Raw genomic sequence first — 19,071 nt, 5'->3', positions numbered from 1 at the left:
GCATCCCTGTTCCCCATGTTTAGAATAACAGAGCCTCATTGGAATAGATAAACATACTCATTAGGTAAAAGACCTGTTCAGCTGCTTTGCAACCTGTGATTCAAGAACGTGTGTTACACAGTCCTATGTGAGTCCTCCCTACCCCACCGCTTTTTTCTAACTTTTCATTTTGAAATAATTTCAGAATTACAGAAAAGTGGAAAAATAATTCAAAGAACTGTATACTCTGTTTGGATACACCAGTTGCTCACTTTGTGCCACATTTGCTTTTTTTTTTTTTTTTTTTTGGCTTTATCATTCTGGTAACATTTTTTTCTTTTAAATCAGTCAAAAGAATATTTTTGATGTCATTCTTCTTTTCCCTAAATACTTGGTGTAGACTTGCTAAGAACAAGGTTCTAACCGCACCCAATTTGTACTTCTGTAGTTGACTCAATAATGTCAAAGCAAAATTTTTTTTTCCTAATCTAGATCATACATTGCATTTAGTCAGTATGTCTCTTTCTTTAATCTCTTTTAATCTGGAATTTTATTTTCAACCTTTGTTGTCTTCTTTTTTTTATTTTATTGGGGAACAATGTGTTTCTCCAGGCCCATCAGTCGTTGTCCTTCAATATAGTTGTGGAGGGCGCAGCTCAGCTCCAAGTCCAGTCGCTGTTTTCTGTCTTACTTGCAGGGGGCACAGCCCACCATCCCATGTGGGAATTGAACCGGCAACTCTGAACCAACTGAGACATCCGGTCGCCCAACGTTTGTCTTCTTGATTGACATTTCTTAACACTGTGGATCATTTATTTTATAAAATGTTCCTCAGTTTAGGTTTCTCTGTTATTGTATAAGGTTTTAACTATTTTTGTTTGTTTTTTAAAACTACTTTCTCTTTGAATCAAGAGTCTAACAGTTCAGAAGAACATAGAAAAAAAAAGGGAGTTTTCACCCTTATATTACCAGCTTGTCTGCTGTTAAAAATTAAGTGTGTGATAAGTTTAAGCATGTGATTATTTTTTTGTGTGTTTACTGGTCTGCCCTCTAGTTGATATTAATGGAAGTTAAAATTTTGACATAACAAGCTTGAATTTTTTTGATTATGACAAATGATTACTGGTTTAAAGAATTGTGGTTTTCTTTTAGCTCAAATGCCTTAGATACTCCTAAAAAGCCAGTTTGTCTTTTTATTTTTAAGGAAAATAGGATTATCTCAAAAGGAATATTACCCAGATCTTTAATGTAAAGATTATCTTGTTTTAAACTGGCACTATTTTCCACCATAATCCATGGCTCCGGGGTCAAACGTGGTGAACTGGTACTTAGTTGTGAATAGTCGCTTCTCTGTCCTTTCTGTTTAGGTTTTGTTGATTTCTCCTCTTAATTTTATACTGTGTTTAGAAACATAAATAGACTAGAGAGAAAGTTGGTCATAGTGAGACTCAGATTCATAACGTGAACAAATGCCTGTATTAAAGCGTTGGCTCCCCTTAGCATTTAATCCAAAGAACCTAAGGTTTTCAGTATGATTTTCTGTAACTCTGTTACTTGGATCATTTGTTCATTACTCCAGTTTGGAATAAAACAATTTCAAATTTCGAGTAAGAGGGTATTAACAGTAATCCATACCAGCAAAAGGTGTTAATACTGAATATTTCAATGTTTTGATCTAAACTTATTCTCAGATTAAGTAATAATACATTTTTATTTAGGCATTTTCTGTTTTATTAAATATTGTTTCTTTTGTTTATATCTTTGACCAGAAATGTCAAACAGAAGCGTTTAAAATCTCAGACGAGAGTAATTCCTGAGTTGGTAGGTTCCCCCACCCAGTCTACCTCAAGTCGGGCAGCTTATTCTGCAAGCCGCAGGAGGAGTGCTAGTGTGTCTTCGGGTGGTACTTCTTCTAGTGACTCGTCAGATTCAACAGGATCATCAGAAAGAACGAGGAGAAATAGGCCCGTCACTGTGACCAATGGTTCTACATTATCTGGTGAGATGTAGTAGAACGTTGCTCTTCAACTGTTGAGTGTTCACGTGTGTACCACTGCTAGTCAACATGGGTTTAGAGGAAGGCCCACCTAAGCATGGCCTTTACACGCAAGGTATTTACAGTGCAACGTAAGGGACGAAAACAACAAGAACGGACTATTCGAATATGTTTGATAAGTACTGTTCTTAGCAAATGGTACAGCCACATTTTGTGCAAATTTGAATGCTCTGTATTTTAAATAATACATAAATGTCAACTTTATGTGCAAAATTTGACGTTTTCATATTTTTCTAAATTAAAAAAATGGCATGGTAATGATGTAAGTTTAAAGCTGATGACCTAGTAAATTTTACCCTCTTTAGAATGTTACTGTCATTTGGTAGTGTGATGGCAATCAGATGATGCTAATCCTTTGTTAGCACTGTGTGAATGAGGCTGTGCTGTTTTATGTTTTTCGGTATTGCTCTGCGTGCTTTTGGTGACTTACGAGGATAGTATAATAATTACTGTTGTAATTTAAAATAATAGAATCAAACGGGTAGAGTGCAGCTACGTTTGAGAGACTAGCAAGCCTTGCTGGAGTTTGGATTACTTGATTGCATCTCTTGTTGAGGAAGGGAATCACATGATGAATTCTGTCTCAGGAAGAGGCTCAATTTGTCAGTGATGTTCAGGGAGGGGGAAGAATCTGGACACAGTCAGCGTGCTGGGTGGCGGAATAGAGTAGGAACAGTCAAAGCGGGCAAAGGAAGAAGCACAGTTTGGTGACTTATATCCGTCTATCACAGCCACTTCCTTCTCTCACGTGGAGTTGGGTTGTGTTATGGAGTAAAATTTTGTTTTTTTGTCTTATAGCAGTATGTTCCCACTCATTTTGATGACGTTTTCATTCTGTGATAGTCATGTAAGAAGTGAGTGTGAAGGAAGGAGCAGGAAATGTGGGTATCCTGTCTTGTGCTCACACTGGGGTGTGCACCTTTTTATGGGGAGTAGTGGGAGCAGTGACCTGTACTATTTAACTTATTTATCTCACTTTTTCCACTTTTTTTTTTTTTAGCACGTAGAAATGACCTTCTGTCAGCTGAAAGCATGTGTGGTACTATGCTGTTAGGAAGGGCTCCTAGAGAGACACTTCAGAGTATGTCTACTGAAATGCTAGCCTTGAAATGGTAGTGCCTTTTCTTTAGGAAACGTGTTTCATATAACAGATGAGAGTGGATAGTGGAGCTAATTAAATTTTTAAGTGGAGGTTTGTTTATTAAATACATAAACTGTATTGTCTGAATCCAAACTAGGATTGATATGTTACTTTCAGAAATAAGAGAACTTGATTCAGAATGCTGATTACGTACCTTTTAGTACCAAATTTTTTTTCAGCTCTTCTTTGGAACAATTTTTAAAAATATACTCTAAAGTATTTTGAGAATCTGATTGAAGTCTTTTGTTATGAAATAACTGCTTTGTGTGTAAAGATAGGAGAATATATGTAACGAACTGTTGCTGTTTTATTTTTCTTAGACAGGGAAATGGAAGATTCCTTAGGTACCTCTTCGTCATCTTCAGCTTCACATAGTTCCGAGGAAAGCAAAGAGAGTTCAAGAGCTCGTGAACCCTCCTTACGTGGTAGGCTGGCGAGAAGCAGCAATCTCAGGGTGACCAGAACCAGAGCTGCTCAGAGAAAAACTGGTGAGAGACTCTCAGTGGTGCTTTGGAGGAATGTGTACCAAGAGAATCCAAGAGCTAAACGTCGAATGGTTTATTGACTTAATGCATTTACATATGATTAAATGTCCTTTAGGCTTTTCTTTAAAAAAATTGAGGTGTAATTGACATATAACATTACGTTAGTTTCAGGTGTACAGCATAATGATTTGATATTTGTATACATTGAGAAATGACCGCAAGTCTAGTTATCATCCATCACCATATATAGTTTTAAAACTTTAGTTTTTTTTCTTGTGATGAGGACTTTTAAGATCTGCTCTCTTAGCAATTTTCAAGTATGCAACACAGTATTACTTACAGTCACCATGTCATATATTACACCCCCATGATGTATTTATTATGTAACTAGAAGTTGGTACCGTTTGACCACTTCATCCAATTTGCCCCCCCTCCCTTCCCTGCCCCCTCCTCCCCGGGCAATCTATTCTCTGTAGGTATGAGCTTGGTTTTGTTATTTTCCTTTTTGGATTACATATATGAGATCATACAGTATTTGTTTTTCCCTTACTTATTTCACTTAGCATAATGCCCTCAAGGTCCCTCCGTGTTGTTGCAAATGGCAAGATTCCATTCCTATAACTAATGAGTAATAGTCCATTGTATATACACTCCATGTCTTATTCATCCATTTATCTATTGGTAGACACTTGTTTCTGTATCTTGACTATTTTAACTAATGCTGCTCTGAGCATGGGCATGCATAGATCTTTTGGAATTAATTGTTTTGGGTTTTTTTCGGATAAATACCCAAAAGTGGAATAGCTGGATTATAAGGTAATTCTATTTTTAAATTTTTGCAGAACCTCCATACTGTTTTCTATAGTGGCTGCACCAATTTACATTCCCACCAACATGTACAAGGGTTCCCTTTTCTCCATATCCTTGCCAGCATTTGTTATTTCTTGTCTTTTTGATAATAGCCATTCTAACAGGTGTGAAGTGGTATCTTACCGTGGTTTTGATTTGCGTTTTCCTAATGATTATTGATGTTGAGCGTCTTTTCCTGTACATGTTGGCCATTTGTATATCTTCTTTGGAAAAATTTCTATTTGGATCCTCTGCCCATTTTTCAGTTGGATTGGTTTCATGCTATTCAGTTGTATGAGTTCATTACATATTTTGGATATTATTAACCCTTATTGGATATATGATTTGCATATATTTTCTCCCATTCAGTAGGTTACGTTTTCACTTTGTCGATGATTTCCTTTGCTGTGCAGAAGCTTTGTAGTTTGATAATTTAGTCCCACTTGTTTATTTTTGCTTCTGTTGCCTTTGCTTTGGAGTCAGATCCAAAAACTCATCACCAAGGCCAATGTCAAGGGGCTTACCCCCTCTGTTTCTAGGAGTTTTATGCTTTCAGGTCTCACATTCAAATCTTTAATCCATTTTGAGTTATGATTTTTGCGTGGGGTGTAAGTTAATAGTCTAGTTTGTTCTTTCGCATATGGCTGTCCAGTTTTCCCAGCACCATTTTTTGAGGAATCTGTCCCTTCCCCATTGTATATTCTTTCCTTCTTTGTCATAAATTTATTGACCACATATGTGCAGGTTTATTTCTTGGCTGTCTATTCTGTTCCATCCTTTAGGCCTTTTACATTTAGAAAGGGAATTATTTTGGCAGTAAAAAATAAGGAACATCAGTACTAAAATAATAAAGTCATTAAAAACATGTTGAAATAAGGAAGACCTTGCTAATCTTACTGTTACTTTATTTTTAGGTCCAGTTTCTTTAGAAAATGGATGTGGCAGAAAAGCCACTCGAAAGAGAGTCTATTTAAGTGACTCTGATAACAATTCATTGGAGACTGGCGAAAGGCGAAAAGCCAGAGCTGGAAATAACAGGAAAGTTCTACGAAAGTGTGCTGCTGTGGCTGCCAATAAGATAAAGCTAATGAGTGACGCAGAGGAGAATTCTAGCTCTGAAAGTGTCTGTTCCGGCCGTAAGTTGCCTCACCGGAATGCTTCTGCTGTAGCTAGAAAAAAGTTACTACATAATTCTGAAGATGATCAGAGCTTAAAATCAGAAATTGAAGAAGAGGAGCTAAAACACCAAAATCAACCATCACCCGTGTCCAATTCTCATGCTGCCCAGAACGCTGACAGTGACTCTGAAAATGGAGTTTCAGAGTCAGAAAGTGATTTGCAGGTAGTCCGGAAAGGTTGGCATGCTAATGGTTACAAGTCCCACACTCCAACTTCTAAAACAAAATTTCTTAAAATAGAGTCTTCTGAAGATGACTCTAAAAGTCATGGTTCGGATAATGGACATCACAGAACTGCTGGCCCATCAACATCTGGGCAGAAACAGCAGGCAGAAAACATCTCAGAGGAAAAGGAGGAAGCAGATTCTGAACCGAGAAAGTATGCTGGTAGGAAATACAACACAGGTCGCAAGAATGCAACTTTCCTTAAAAAAGCAAAGATCGTCAGTGATTCAGAGGACTCTGAATCCGAAGAAGGTAGAGAAGATGGTGAATGTCACAGAATGGAAACAAGCCAAATTTCAGGAAATTTGAAGTGTGACCCTGTTGCCGGGTCTCAGTGTTTCTCAGATCACATATCTGAAACTGATTTGGATTCAGATGATGATAAAACAAAAGAAAAAGCAAACAATTTTATGAAAGGTAATTCAAAACATTTCACTGATTTATTCTCATTGTTTTTCTTTCCCGTGAAATTTCTTGCCAGATGTCCCTCCATGCCGGGCCTTGTCCATCATTCTCTCTGTGTGTCCTTCCTATCCCTACGTGCATGCATAACTTTTGGTCCAGTGGTACATTTGGTTTTCTTCAAGTAACAGGCAGTCTTGGCCTTAACTATTGCTCTTAAAGATGTCATTTTTTGTATTGGGGATGGGGATATAGTGTTGACTGTGGATTTAAGAAAAGCAGGGGGCAAGCACATTTTTAAACGGTGGTAATGATAGTTTGAGAAGAGGAAAGAAAAGGGTAGAACTGCTTGAAAGGAGTGTGGTAAGTAATAACAGCAGCTAACAGAACAGTTACTGAGCTATTTCTGTGTATCAGGAAGTTTTTCTAAATGCTTTATGTTTATTAATCAGTTTAGTCTTCGTATCTTTTAAGAGATAGGTACTATTACTATTATTGTCCATTTTACTGATAACTCTGGAGCATGGAGAGGTGAAATAACTTGCTTAATTAAGATTGTAGTCCTGGTAAATGGGGTTGATGAAAAACATTAAGGAGCAGGAGGCAAAGTAGGTGATGTGATTGGAGCTTGTGAAGTTAAGGAGAGTTTCAGGGAGGTTGAGAGTAAGTGGTTAGTTCCCATACCTTAGTGCAGTGGTAGCTTAGTCTGTATTCATGTAAATAAAATCTTTTAGTGTCAGGTGTTTTGTGTATGTAGATAGTAAGGCAAGGGATGGCACTGATGGGAGTATGTTATACTTTGAATGGTGCTGAGGCCAAAAAAGTCAGTGCTCCAAAGTGTTAAGAGCCCATCCCACTCACTGCCATCCTCCTTCCAAGTTAATAAGAATGAAGAATTCTGGGTGAAGTTGTTTAAAATATTGAACATTTAATTCCTTTAGATTTACTGTTCTATCAAAGATTAAAAGAATACTCTTAATTTTTAGATTCTGCATCACAAGACCATGGACACAGCAGAAAATTTTCCAGGAAAAGGGTCTGTTCCAGTGACTCAGACAGCAATTCCAAGGAGGTTAAGAAGGCATCAAAACCCAAAACGGGTCTCATAAGGATTCCTCGAAGATGTGCAGCCACTGCGGCCAGTAAGACAGAGCTCAGGAGTGCTGTGGGAGATGTTAGTTTAGGAAATGTGTGTACTACAAGCAAAACTGGAAGGAAGAAGCTCCTCCGTTCTGCATGTCCTGCAGCTGAGAAGAATGTGAGTGATTCTGAGGGAGCTGTAAACTGTGAAGTGCCAGGTGAACAGGACGCCTGTGAAGGGGAGCCCCCCGGCGCTGAGTCAGAGGGCAGTACCAAGAGCAGGAAGCAGGAAGTCCCCCAGTCTCCAAGTGGGGACTCAGACTCTGAAGGTGCGTCGGATTCCGCGCCCCAGAGCAGACCTACCAGGCAGACCAGTAAGCACAGAACAAATGTTGCACCTTTGAGAACGAAAAATTCCTTGATTGGGTCTTCAGAGGAAGATTCAAAAAGCCATATTCCAGGGGGTGATGAGGTTGATAGAAAATTTTCTTCTGAGTCAACCTTGGCACAAAAAGCTACTGCAGAGCAGAACTTTGAAGAGGAACTGAATTATGGGCTGCGCAGGTGGAATGGCAAAAGACTCAGGACCTATGGGAAGGCTCCTTTCAGTAAGACCACAGTGATGGAGGACTCACAGGAAGCGGCCAAGACAGAAAGGAAAAGGAAGAGGCTGCACCCTGAATTGGAAAATGTGAAAATTTCGGAAACAACAGGGGATTCAAAGTGTGGACCTGACACTAGTCCTAAATCTGATTCAGATTTGGGATCTGTAACTGAGTCAGATGTTGACTCTGCTGATGAGACAAAAACCAAAAAGAGGAAAATGAGAGGAAAAGCAAAAGTAGTTAGAAAAGGTAAAACTTTTCCAGCTAACATACCTAAAACTGTGAGGCAACAAACACAAAGCAAGCGCCCCCGGTTAAATGTGGACGACCATGAGTGGGAGGATTTGGACTATGCAAAATCCAAGAGAGTTCTTCGCCGTTCAAAAATAAAAACGAGAAATCAGGGTAGAAGGACCGTGAGATACCATGATGGGGATGATGATAGAAGCTTAGAAAATGTGTTAGATTTTGATGATCGCACCTTATGACCTTGAGGGAAACCAGTTCATTTAAAGAGGAAGTGGACTGGAATTTATGGTGAAAGTTGGCTATTGAAATTATTTTTTTGTCCTACAATTCAGGGAATATATTTATATTTTTCTATGAAAAGTTATGAATGTGACTAAATCATGACTGTTATTTTTGTTTGCACTTGCTTGCCCTTGTAGCAGCATTCAGCACAGGTGCCAAACTATGCTTCATTTTGGGGGCAGATCTACTTTGACAGTATTTAACTACAGAGAGCAAGAGTCTGAAATGTGTTTAACACTAGACACCCTGGTTGTGAAACCAGTGAGCATTACCTTCCTGGTAGCAAGTGCCATGCAGCTGCTTTCTGAATTCATGAAGAGGTGGTAGTTTCTAAGCCCTGTCCTATTGTAGTGGAACAATTTCACATGACCTATGTTTACAGACTTGTCATAAATATTATGTGCATACTGACATTACAATCATGGGAAGTGTAACCATGATTAGTAGGCAAGGTACCTACCACTTTTTATTTTTCTTTCCCTGGCTACTTGAGTAGAATGCATTATACAAGATTTGGTCATTTTCATTACAATTGTTTCCAGTTTTCTTTCCAAATGCTATTGGGTCTGTCTGTCTGTCTCTCTGTCTCTGTCTGTCTCTGCCTCTGCCTCTCTCTCTCTCTCTCTCTCTCTCTCTAAGGAAAATATCATCACTTTTATTTTATAAACTTGAATTTATAAAGTGCTGGTAAATTATTTTTTTTAATGTTTTGATTGTACGTTTTAAACCTCTAAGGCCAGACCATAGTCCTAGCATTTTTCTTTAAAATTGTGCACTAACAAAATGCTATATAATTTGTCTTTCCAAGACCTCCTGGTTTCCATGGACAGGATTTAACCAAACTCTTGTCTTCCATAGTCTTACTCTGTGAAATAGAGGAGTTTGTGTGCCTTAGATTTAGGAAAAGTTTGTTCTTTAATAGCATGTACAGGGCTAAGAGAGTATTTAAATTATTTGTAGTTCCCCCGTTTTTATTGAAATCGTAGGGTTGAGTTTTGTTAAGTGTGCAATCACCAATCTCATCTACATAGGAAAATAGTGAAATGTTATTCTCCATCTCTCTGGTTTTACTGCTGCCATGTGCAATCCCAGGCATTCTTTGCTGGGGCAACTAAGTGTATCTTTATTAGTGACCTCCAGTTTAAATCTGTTTTATGGAAAAATAATTTTGAAATACATTTAAAGTGGAACTTTTATCACATCAAGTACCATAGTACACTTATTTTCTCGAGCCAAATATTTTTACTTGATAGGTTGTGCTACTCCGAACAGTATAGGTGGCCATTCCTAGCTTGTTTGTGCCTGAAGATGGACTTGATTCAAATGGTTTACATATTTTGTAGCTAAGGGGTATGTTACAGTACTCCACCTTTGTTATTTATTGGCCCTATTTGATTTCAGACAAAATTCACCCTTTTCTCCTGTGTATCCTTAAAGTGGCAGATACGGAAAAGCATCAGACTCTGGTAGCAGTGTTAGAGAATGTTGTTAAGTGTTGTTTTTAATTATCTGTTCCATTTGACATGGTAGGAGGTATTTTCTCTTTCTGCTCTGATGTAAGGGGAAGGATATCTTTGGACATTACCAACTGAAACAGGTGGGATACCTGCCTGTCCTTTGGTTGTTTAGAGAGCCATCACCACTTCAAACCTGATGCTTTTCTTCGCAGTGCTTGTATTCAGTGTGTAGTAGACAGTTTGGTGCAGGATGATTGGCCTGGACTATTGACCTGAAAAAATTAATGGAATGCCCTTTACTATTTTCCTCATTTTAATGGTGATAGATGTCATATCCATTAATTTATTTAAACTCTTATTAAGCTTCTCCGTTTTCTAGCTATTCTCAGGGTTATACCTCCATGTTTACCATCATTTGCAAAAAGGTACCCAAAAAATCCATAAATAAATATGAAATACACTCAAATACATAAATTCTTTTGGTAAAAATGATACTTTGATCATTTAGCCTTGATCAGTAGAACTAATCTTATCTTTTGGACTGAATTAACTCGTCATTGATTGGCTGGTCAACTAATTACTAATTTTTCATTTTTCCAAAGTGGTTAGATCCTTGTTTATAGGAGTATTCTGGTTTCATCTGAAAAAACAAGAATTGGGCTGGTGGCTTTGAAAGCATGGCTGACAATGATAGCATTCTCAAGCTCTGAAGTAAAATGAAGGGATTAGAGAGAATTGTTTTTATGGGTCTTTTTGGTCATGGTGCTATTTCTAAGGTTCACTTTGAATATGTGACACACACACTCCTACGTACTTTAAGGGAAATTAATAAATAATACATAGTTCAAATGTTTACACTGAGCGCTAAAACGTTTGACTTTTTTTTCCTACTTCTTTTTACCCAAAATGCGCAGGGATATAATGCACAGATGTACTTTAATTTGTTCAGGATCAGTGTGTATTTTTCTTGTGAGAAAACATAAAAGGTTACAAATTGAATGTGAACTGATCCAGAAGTAAGTGCTATAGCTCTCCATTGCACTTGAAGTTACTTAATGGTATATGAAAAAGAAAGACTACTGTGGTTGTTGTGTATGTCCAGAGTCCTATGATTTTATTCATTTATGGTTTGAAAAAAAGTTTGAGATGTTTAGATTTGATTTTTGATTTCTTTCAAAGACTAATTTTACCAAGCCTATTAAGAAAAAAGATTTCAAACATTTAAAAAATAGGTAAGGTTTTACAAGCATCTTTTTTTTATATCCTATTTATTTAAAAATAGGGTATTTCTGACAATGTGTAGTAACTTCTGAATAAAAGGAAAAGTTTATCCCATTTTCAGATAATTCCTAGGGTGAGTGTTCTCCCTTTTTTATTTTAGGGGAAAATCTCTGATTAAATCCTTTCTCAGTTTGGTAATCCTTTGGAAGGAAGATAAAGCAGTTAAAACAAGTTTCTTTCCAATAGTAGAGTGTTGTGCCTGAAAAGGGAATTAGTTTTATAATAAGGAAATGGGGGGAAAGGACTTGTTTTGGGAAAAAGCACTTCAAAATGTCGAAATGGGAATGGGAAAAGGAGACATAAACCAATGAAAAGACCATCTGAGGTCACTACTGTCCAGAAATAAGGAGCGACGTCAGCACATCCTGCGCGCGACATTGGCTGATGACATCTTAAGTAAAATTCTTATTTAGAATAACGTCCATACTACGTTTCCTGTCTCTCTTCTAGCCTGTTTTTCTTTATAATAATCAGAACACAAAATTTATTAACTTCACGGTATAGTTTTAAAAACTAAACTGAAAGGATTTTAATCTCTTCTGTTGGTACAAATTGAATTTGATAATACCACCTGAAAAGTGAGAGGTTTGTATATCAGAATGCAAGAACATTGTTAAAGGTGCATACAGTATTTTTGTTTTTCCTTTCTACTCAATTGTATTGATATTTCGAGTAATTTGTAAATGGTTAGAAAAGGTCTTTTTGCCTTGCCCCTTGTTATCGGTGAAATACCAGCTCCATTCTCTTCATCGATGAGTCAATATATTTACTTTATCAGGCATCTTACAGTTGACACCAAATATTTCAGTTGTCTTAAACTGTATGGAGATTATAGTAGAGTTATTCTAATATGATGGAGTACAAAGCGCCTTCACTGTAGAAGAAATTTTCGTCTGTTAAGTTATACTTCTCATTTCTGCTGTGGATACCAGGGAATAATAAAGCAGAAACCCTAAGAAATTGCAACTTAACAGTCTAAAGACTGTCTCTTATTTTAGTATTTGGGAACAAAGACCAAACAAATTTGTTAAAGCTAGGGAGAAAATGGAGCATTGTGGAAAAGTCGAGTCCAACTAGATGAATAAATGCTAATCTTGCTTACAGCTCACATTGTGAATCAAAGAATTGAAGTGTAAAGAGTAAAATGATGAGGGCTGTTTTGCCTCTTCTCACATTTAAAGAGTATTTTTATAGTCATTTTTTAAAATTATAGATGTTGCCTAAGGAAGGATACATGGGGATTCTCAAAGTTAAGGGGCATTTTTACCAGTCACTCATAATCTGCTAAGCGTGTTCCTGCTACATTGTTAATGTGGTAGAAAAATACCAGGGCTCTTACTTGATGTCTCCTCGAGGATTGCCCTTCTGAAATTGATGGAGGGAGGTAAGGGAGGGGCAGTCACATTTCAGTCCTACAGGTGTGTAGGCTGTCTTTGGCAGCAGGACACTAACTATAGACTATATCTATTTGTTAAGACTCATTCATTCAATAATATCAGTGTTACAGATGCTTTTCTGGTCATACTTTAGTTTTTAACTTAATTTTAAGGTAAGTTTTATCATTTATTAAAACCTTTCATGGGAAATTGGGCTGTAAAGAGAAAGGCATTCTCACTGATCAAATTGAAATAAGGTGACCAATTACAGACTTTTGACTGCAGCAACTAACCTGCTGGCCCCACAAGGAAAACATTTAGAAATTATGACCTTTTTCAATCAGTGGTTAAAGGAGTCTTTAATTGTTTACTCTGTTGAAGTTGATACGTATTTACTGCTTGGACTGTACATTCACTTCACCAGTACAATTGTTATCATTTTCCTGGAGCCTGTCAAAGGGGCAAATCTTTAATTTCCCATCCCACACAAGGTCTCTAACTTTCTAAATTAACTCGTTACCGTAGCTGAGTCTTCACATTTTCATCTAGGATCCAGTTTTTAGTCAGTTACTAACTAAAATAGCAAGAGTACAATCAATTTCAGAAGGCTTTTTCTCTCCATCCCCGCCTCCTTTTTAAAACTACTTCAAGCCTCCTCGCTGGTTAATTCTGTAAGTTCTGCTTCTGTCAAGTAGATTCGAATCCAGTATTTACTTCTGATGCTTTATCCTGCCTATGATAGTTTGAAATGCTCTGAGATATCTCAAGTTCATTAAGTATAAGATCTCTTTCATACTTCATAGAGCTTTCATCAGATTTTTAGAAAAAAATTACAGTAGTGATCACAAATCTTGGGAGAATCATGAATTACCAGTTAACGTTCCTGGGGATGAGAGAGCTGTAGGTGCGAAACAAAACAATCCAAGGTTCTGTGGTGCCCTCTTTGAGTGTATTGCAGACATAAGTTCAGCTATCCAACCATAAGAATGACCAAAGTAGTGACGAACAACTAGATTACGAATTATTTCTGACAGTCTCTTGACTTGATGTTGCTATACTGTAGAAGCTGATTTCTCGGTGTTACCAACTTCCCCTAGAAAAGATAATAAGTGAAACCGAAACAATTACAGAAAACAGTATTCTCCAGTCATTCTCTAAAGAAACTTACCAGTTTATGGGATCCTTTTGGAAACTTAATTTTTAGGAGTGATGAAGAGCAATGAGAAGTGCTATTTGCTTCCTGAGTCTGGGTCATTTCATTATACCAGTGAAGGGCAGACAATGAAGAAAGAACATCTCAAATCAGCTCTGATCAAGGCTTCTTGAGACATGATTTGTAACTAAAAAGGTTTCCCTTCTATTATGGAATCGATTTATCCACCAACTACAGCAAGCAATAATGTCAGTACTTAAAAAATATTTGAAATAAACTAGTACATTGTTTACATTTTAATTGAGGCATTCTTTTATCTCTCCATTCTCAAACTTGTTAATGCTCCAATTAAAATGCTGCTGAGATTAAAATTTCTTTACACTTCTACAGCAGTGATGTGTAGTTTACTTTGGATTTAGGAAAACAGTTTTGTATCATGAAGTACCAATGGGAATATGAATAATCCTTAATACATAGAAACTAGAGATTTACTGCTTCCAATCAAAACTAGTGTCTGCATCCAAGTTTCTGATCACCACAGACCATCTTAGAATACACAGTGATCTGAGTTGTAATTTAAAGTGGCTACCTAGGTAGGGTGACCTAGTACCTTTGCAGATGGAAGTTTTTATTCTGATTAGGTTTTTGCCACACCCAGAAGGGGGATCATTCATAGGAAGACAACAATGCCTCAAGCACTTGGTAACTTCAACACACGTGACTGACCCAAGACCATCTGAGACAGTAGGACTGGTGGGGTTGTCCTGACTCAATGTTAAGTGACACAAATACCTATACTGTTAAGAGTAGCAGCCGCCAACATTTTTAAGCTTGTACACTAACGTAGAGATTGGACTTCTCTCTAACTCTGAATTATCCTGTATATATTTCTAAAAACTGTAGTTTTCCAAAGAGAATAAAGCACTTTATAATTTACGAAGTTCTCAGTAATAAAATTAACACTGACGTGTTTTTTTTTAATACCCCATAGTCACTCTTCTGTCTTCCTCAGATTCTGTTTTTGTCTTTATTCTGTGAAATTTTATGTTCTAGCACTTCAGAGAGAGTTTTATCAAGTTGGAGTTGCTGTATGCAGTGTAATGCCTTCCCATATTCTCCCCCTTCTGGACGTAGTTATTTAAAAGTTATTTAAAATTCAACTTTCCTTCAGGTATTTTTAAATGCCTACTTAGAGTTTCTTCTGTAGAATCTCAACTGTTTCCCGTTATTTTGGATTACAAATAACCATTTACTAAAATGTGTTAGTATTTATTTACTAGGTTCCTAAATTGTCCGTGTTGGGTACTTCCATCACTACACCACAAAGGAATTAATTGCTGCAACTTAAATCATTTTGTCCCACAAGACTTAGTTGTAATAGGATTTTATCTGGATGGTGAACTGGTGTTCAACTGGGTATGTTGTTGGGAGTGAACCACTTGTCTGTTTTTAATGCTTTTTCAACATGCAAATGGATGCAGCTAGTTGGGTGATACCAGTATAGCCTTAACCTACCATAAGTACAAATTTCACCTTAATTTTGTTATGTATTCTTAAAAGCTATTTTTCACTTACCTGTTGTAGCATATTAATATATATTCTCTCTTTTGCCTAACACTGATTTAATGTGCTAAAGATTGACTTTGGATCTAGGTTTGGTTTGTAGAGACTAATGTTCATAATTTTGAAATTCCCAAGAAAAAAATTCTTTGAAGTGGTGAAAACACTGCACTTAAGCCACTGCCTCAACTTCATGTGCGTGTAAGGAGGGCAGGTATGCTGCCTGGGCGCTGCTGGGATGACCCGCATAGCCTGCTAAAGCGCCGTTTTTGCAATGCCTGGTGACTGATGTGGAACAAACCATGTTTAGAAATAGAATTTCACAGGAAAGGCATGTGAATCACATAACTGCAAAAGGGACTGATGCATTTGTGGAGGGTTTCGTTGAGTAAAGTAGTTCCTAACTCATTAGGGGAGACCTTTTAGGGGAGAGCACAGGCATGTCTTTGAAATGAGTTTCATAGACCGAAGGTAAAATACGAAAGCCTTTCCATTTGAGGGCAGCTTTCTCGTAATTCTCACTCTGCTATTAACATGTCAATTCAAAGAAGCCGTTGTCACCTGTGCCCCTCTGCCCGTGGTGACGGGAGGGCAAACATCTCCATTCACAAAAGGGAAAACTGAGGTTGGTAGTTGGTATTACGCTTTCATTGCTACCGAATAATAGCGAGCGTTACTTGATAGCTGACGAAAAGCCCAAAAAACTATCTTCTAGTCCGTAGTGAAAAGGCTGTAGAGGGAGTCAGTTCTCCAGATGTCCAGTGTGCTGCTTTTTTGATGTACACCTGTCCTAATGGACTGCTGAATGTCTGGAAACTTGAGAAGGGTCCTACAGAGTCACCCCTAGCAAGATTTGCGTGCTTTTAAGACCGTTTGCAATGGTTTGATTGTTAAAACGACTTCAAGGCTACATGGCCAACAGATAAGGCCTAACATTCAGGGCCTAGTGAACTTCAGTTGCGTTTTATCAAAAAACACTTCTGTCCTAGAAGAGTACGAATTCATGTTGTGTTTGAAATTTGCAAACCTGGCTTTGAGTCCACCTAAATTAAATTGAGGCGTCTCAGGACGACTCCTCAAGCTGCCCTGGGACAATCGCCCATCTGCAAAGAGGGCCTGCCTTTCCCCAGGGCTTTTTGACCGCCCTTTTGTCTGGTGGATCTTCACATTTCCTAGCTCCCGGCTGCAATGACACTTTCCTCAAAGGAAGCCTCCCTTGCCCCTTACATTAGGTTTGGTTTCTAGAATATGTTCTCACAGCACCCTGCACTTCTTAGTTCCTTACAGCAACTGTACTTACCGTGTAGAATTAGTTTCTTTTTCAATCTTTATCCTTATCGTCTCTGCCCAGCACATAACCTAGCTCAGAAAATATTTGAATAATATTGAAACTAGGATTTACCAATTCCAGTTACATAAAATGGTCAAATATTTGAAAAAGAAAAATGAATCTAGGATTAAAACTGGATTTCAGTTCTATAAAACCAATATACAACTCCCTTTTTTATCTACTAGTTTCCAATTGAATGTTTTTTTGACTGAAATACTGGTGTTAGAATTAAAACCTCAGCAAGGATCTTGAGGCAGAGCTGATGCTGTGCCGTCCTGGTTACGGTGGCATTTCCTCCTCGTTTAGGTGCTGGAAAACTTATTTCAGAACCTCAGCATACGTGACAGTAGTTCAACACAGAGGATTAGAAATGACGCCAAAAGCTTAACACCCATGTATGGTTCTATTTTAAACATTCAGATTTGAGTGCTTTTAGAGGAGCAGCTTTGTGATGCTGACAGTCCTTAACCCCGTTCTTACAAGTCTGTTTTAAGTGACAGTTACCCTTACGGATTATAAAACATGCCAGGTGGGAGGGACGGCTGCTACCCACGCCTTCCCTGTGTAGACAAGGAAATGGAAAGTTACATTAATGTCAAAAACGTGTACTGTCGATCACTTGTGTTTTTTATTTTGCAATGTGAGTACAATTTATTGCGTAGGAATGTATTGAATGTAAGTACAATCTTGTGTTACAAGATTTTTGCATTTACATGAACTTTCATTTTTCAGAATCTGTTCCTAGAGACAGAGAACCCAATACAAAAATGAGAACATGTATGCATAATCAGAAGGATGCAGTGCAAATGCCTAGTGGAACTCTGAAAGCAAAAATGGTGCCTGAGAGAGTTCCCCGCAGATGTGCTACTGTTGCTGCAAATAAAATAAAGATAATGAGTAATCTAAAGCAAACGATTGCAGGACCAGAAAATGTCTGGATTAGGAAGAGTAGCAGAAAACTGCCCCACCGAAATGCTTCTGCCGCGGCTAAGAGAAAATTGCTGAATGTTTATAAAGAGGATGATACAAGCATACATTCTGAAAGTGAAAAAGAGCTAGAAGATACTAATAGCGAAATGCTTGTTTTTCAGTCAGTTCAGACCCTGGGAAGAAAAAGCACCGTAGTGACTGAACATGTAGAAGTGGGACTGAAAACAAGCAGGGGCCACAAGTAAACTGGCAGTCGCTTTCTTCCCCTACCTCTAACGTTACTCCCTCTTGGCACCTTTTGAGGAATTTTCTGACAGCCATAATCCAGTGAGTCAGAGTGGGAGGAAGGCTTCCTCCCAGTGAGCCTTTGTACAGACACACACTACAGAGAATTCTGAGGAGGAAATAGATTGTGAAGCCTGTAGTTGGAGAGGCGGAAAGAAAAGACAGCCTTATAAGATTATTCCCTTTCAGAAAGGAAGGGCCTTGAAGAAATTTCTTGATTCCTTAGCGGGAGAAAATACAGTAGTCCTTCGGTATCCCCAGAGGGGTGGGGTGGCGTTGGTTCCAGGACTCCCTCCAAAATGCAGATGCTCAAGTCTCTTCTATAAAATGGTGTCGTATTTGCATGTAACCTACGCACATCCTCCTGTATACTTTAAATTATCTCTAGATTACTTATAATACCTAATGCAATGTAACTGATGTGTAAATAATTACGCTGTACTGTTTAGGGAATAATGACAAGAAGTCTGTACATGTTCAGTACAGAGCAACTGTGGTTGGCCTAACTGCACAGGTTAGTGTACATGTCAGCAACAATGTGACTTTTTCCCCCCACTAGGATATTTTTGATTTGTGGTTGGCTGAATCACCATATGTGGGACCCTTGGATATGGAGGGCTGACTGTAATGGGACGTAGACAGGGTCTGTAGCAAAAGCTTAAAAGATTTTGAAAAAAATTCAAAATCTCAACCTGCTTATTTTAAGGGTCCTGCGTTAGCGTATAAAAATTCAGATCACTGTGACTGTGGTGTCATTACTGAAATAAAAATGAGGCACATTTCAAGAGGAAGTGCCACTGAGCCCATTTGACTTTTGAATGAAGCAAATATTTTAATAAGATCCAGTCCCTATAACTCACAACCCCAAAGTCAAAACAACTTAAACTAGAAGGACCCAGGGATTTAATGATGGCGGTGTTGATAGTCTAGTTCTGAAGTAGTGTTGGAAATAGGCAATTAGAGAAAATCCATAAATGTCTTATTTTGTTCATAACATTGGAATTCATACTGAATGATGACCACTTGATATTACTAATTCAGGGAATATGTATTTTTCTATGAAAGCTATGAATGTAACTATCACACCTTTTCCTCATTTTTACTTTCAGGTAGCATTTACAGAGATGCCAAAATGTGCCTCATTATGAGGCAGGTCTTAATCAGAAAA

The 19,071-nt window shown here is 37.8% G+C and overlaps 1 protein-coding gene across 2 annotated transcripts in view; it reads left to right on the top strand.

The window, feature by feature from the left end:
- BRWD1 (bromodomain and WD repeat domain containing 1) overlaps positions 1-19,071 on the top strand; it is a 102,674-nt gene extending 83,603 nt beyond the window's left edge. Inside the window, exons 38-42 of one of the 2 annotated variants that reach the window (XM_033087606.1) lie at positions 1,749-1,978; positions 3,497-3,664; positions 5,425-6,330; positions 7,302-8,249; positions 17,421-19,071. In XM_033087606.1, coding sequence (XP_032943497.1) covers positions 1,749-1,978; positions 3,497-3,664; positions 5,425-6,330; positions 7,302-8,249; positions 17,421-17,863 — 2,695 coding nt within the window. In that variant the 3' untranslated portion in view covers positions 17,864-19,071. Of the gene's footprint in view, positions 1-1,748; positions 1,979-3,496; positions 3,665-5,424; positions 6,331-7,301; positions 11,631-17,420 lie in introns of those variants that run through there. The other variant, XM_033087599.1, reaches the window with a different exon arrangement.

The sequence above is a fragment of the Rhinolophus ferrumequinum genome, chromosome 2 (genome assembly GCF_004115265.2).
Source record: "Rhinolophus ferrumequinum isolate MPI-CBG mRhiFer1 chromosome 2, mRhiFer1_v1.p, whole genome shotgun sequence".
Lineage (NCBI taxonomy): Eukaryota > Metazoa > Chordata > Mammalia > Chiroptera > Rhinolophidae > Rhinolophus > Rhinolophus ferrumequinum.
The sequence above is the reverse complement of the archived record's forward strand: the minus strand, read 5'-3'. Positions and strand labels throughout refer to the sequence as shown.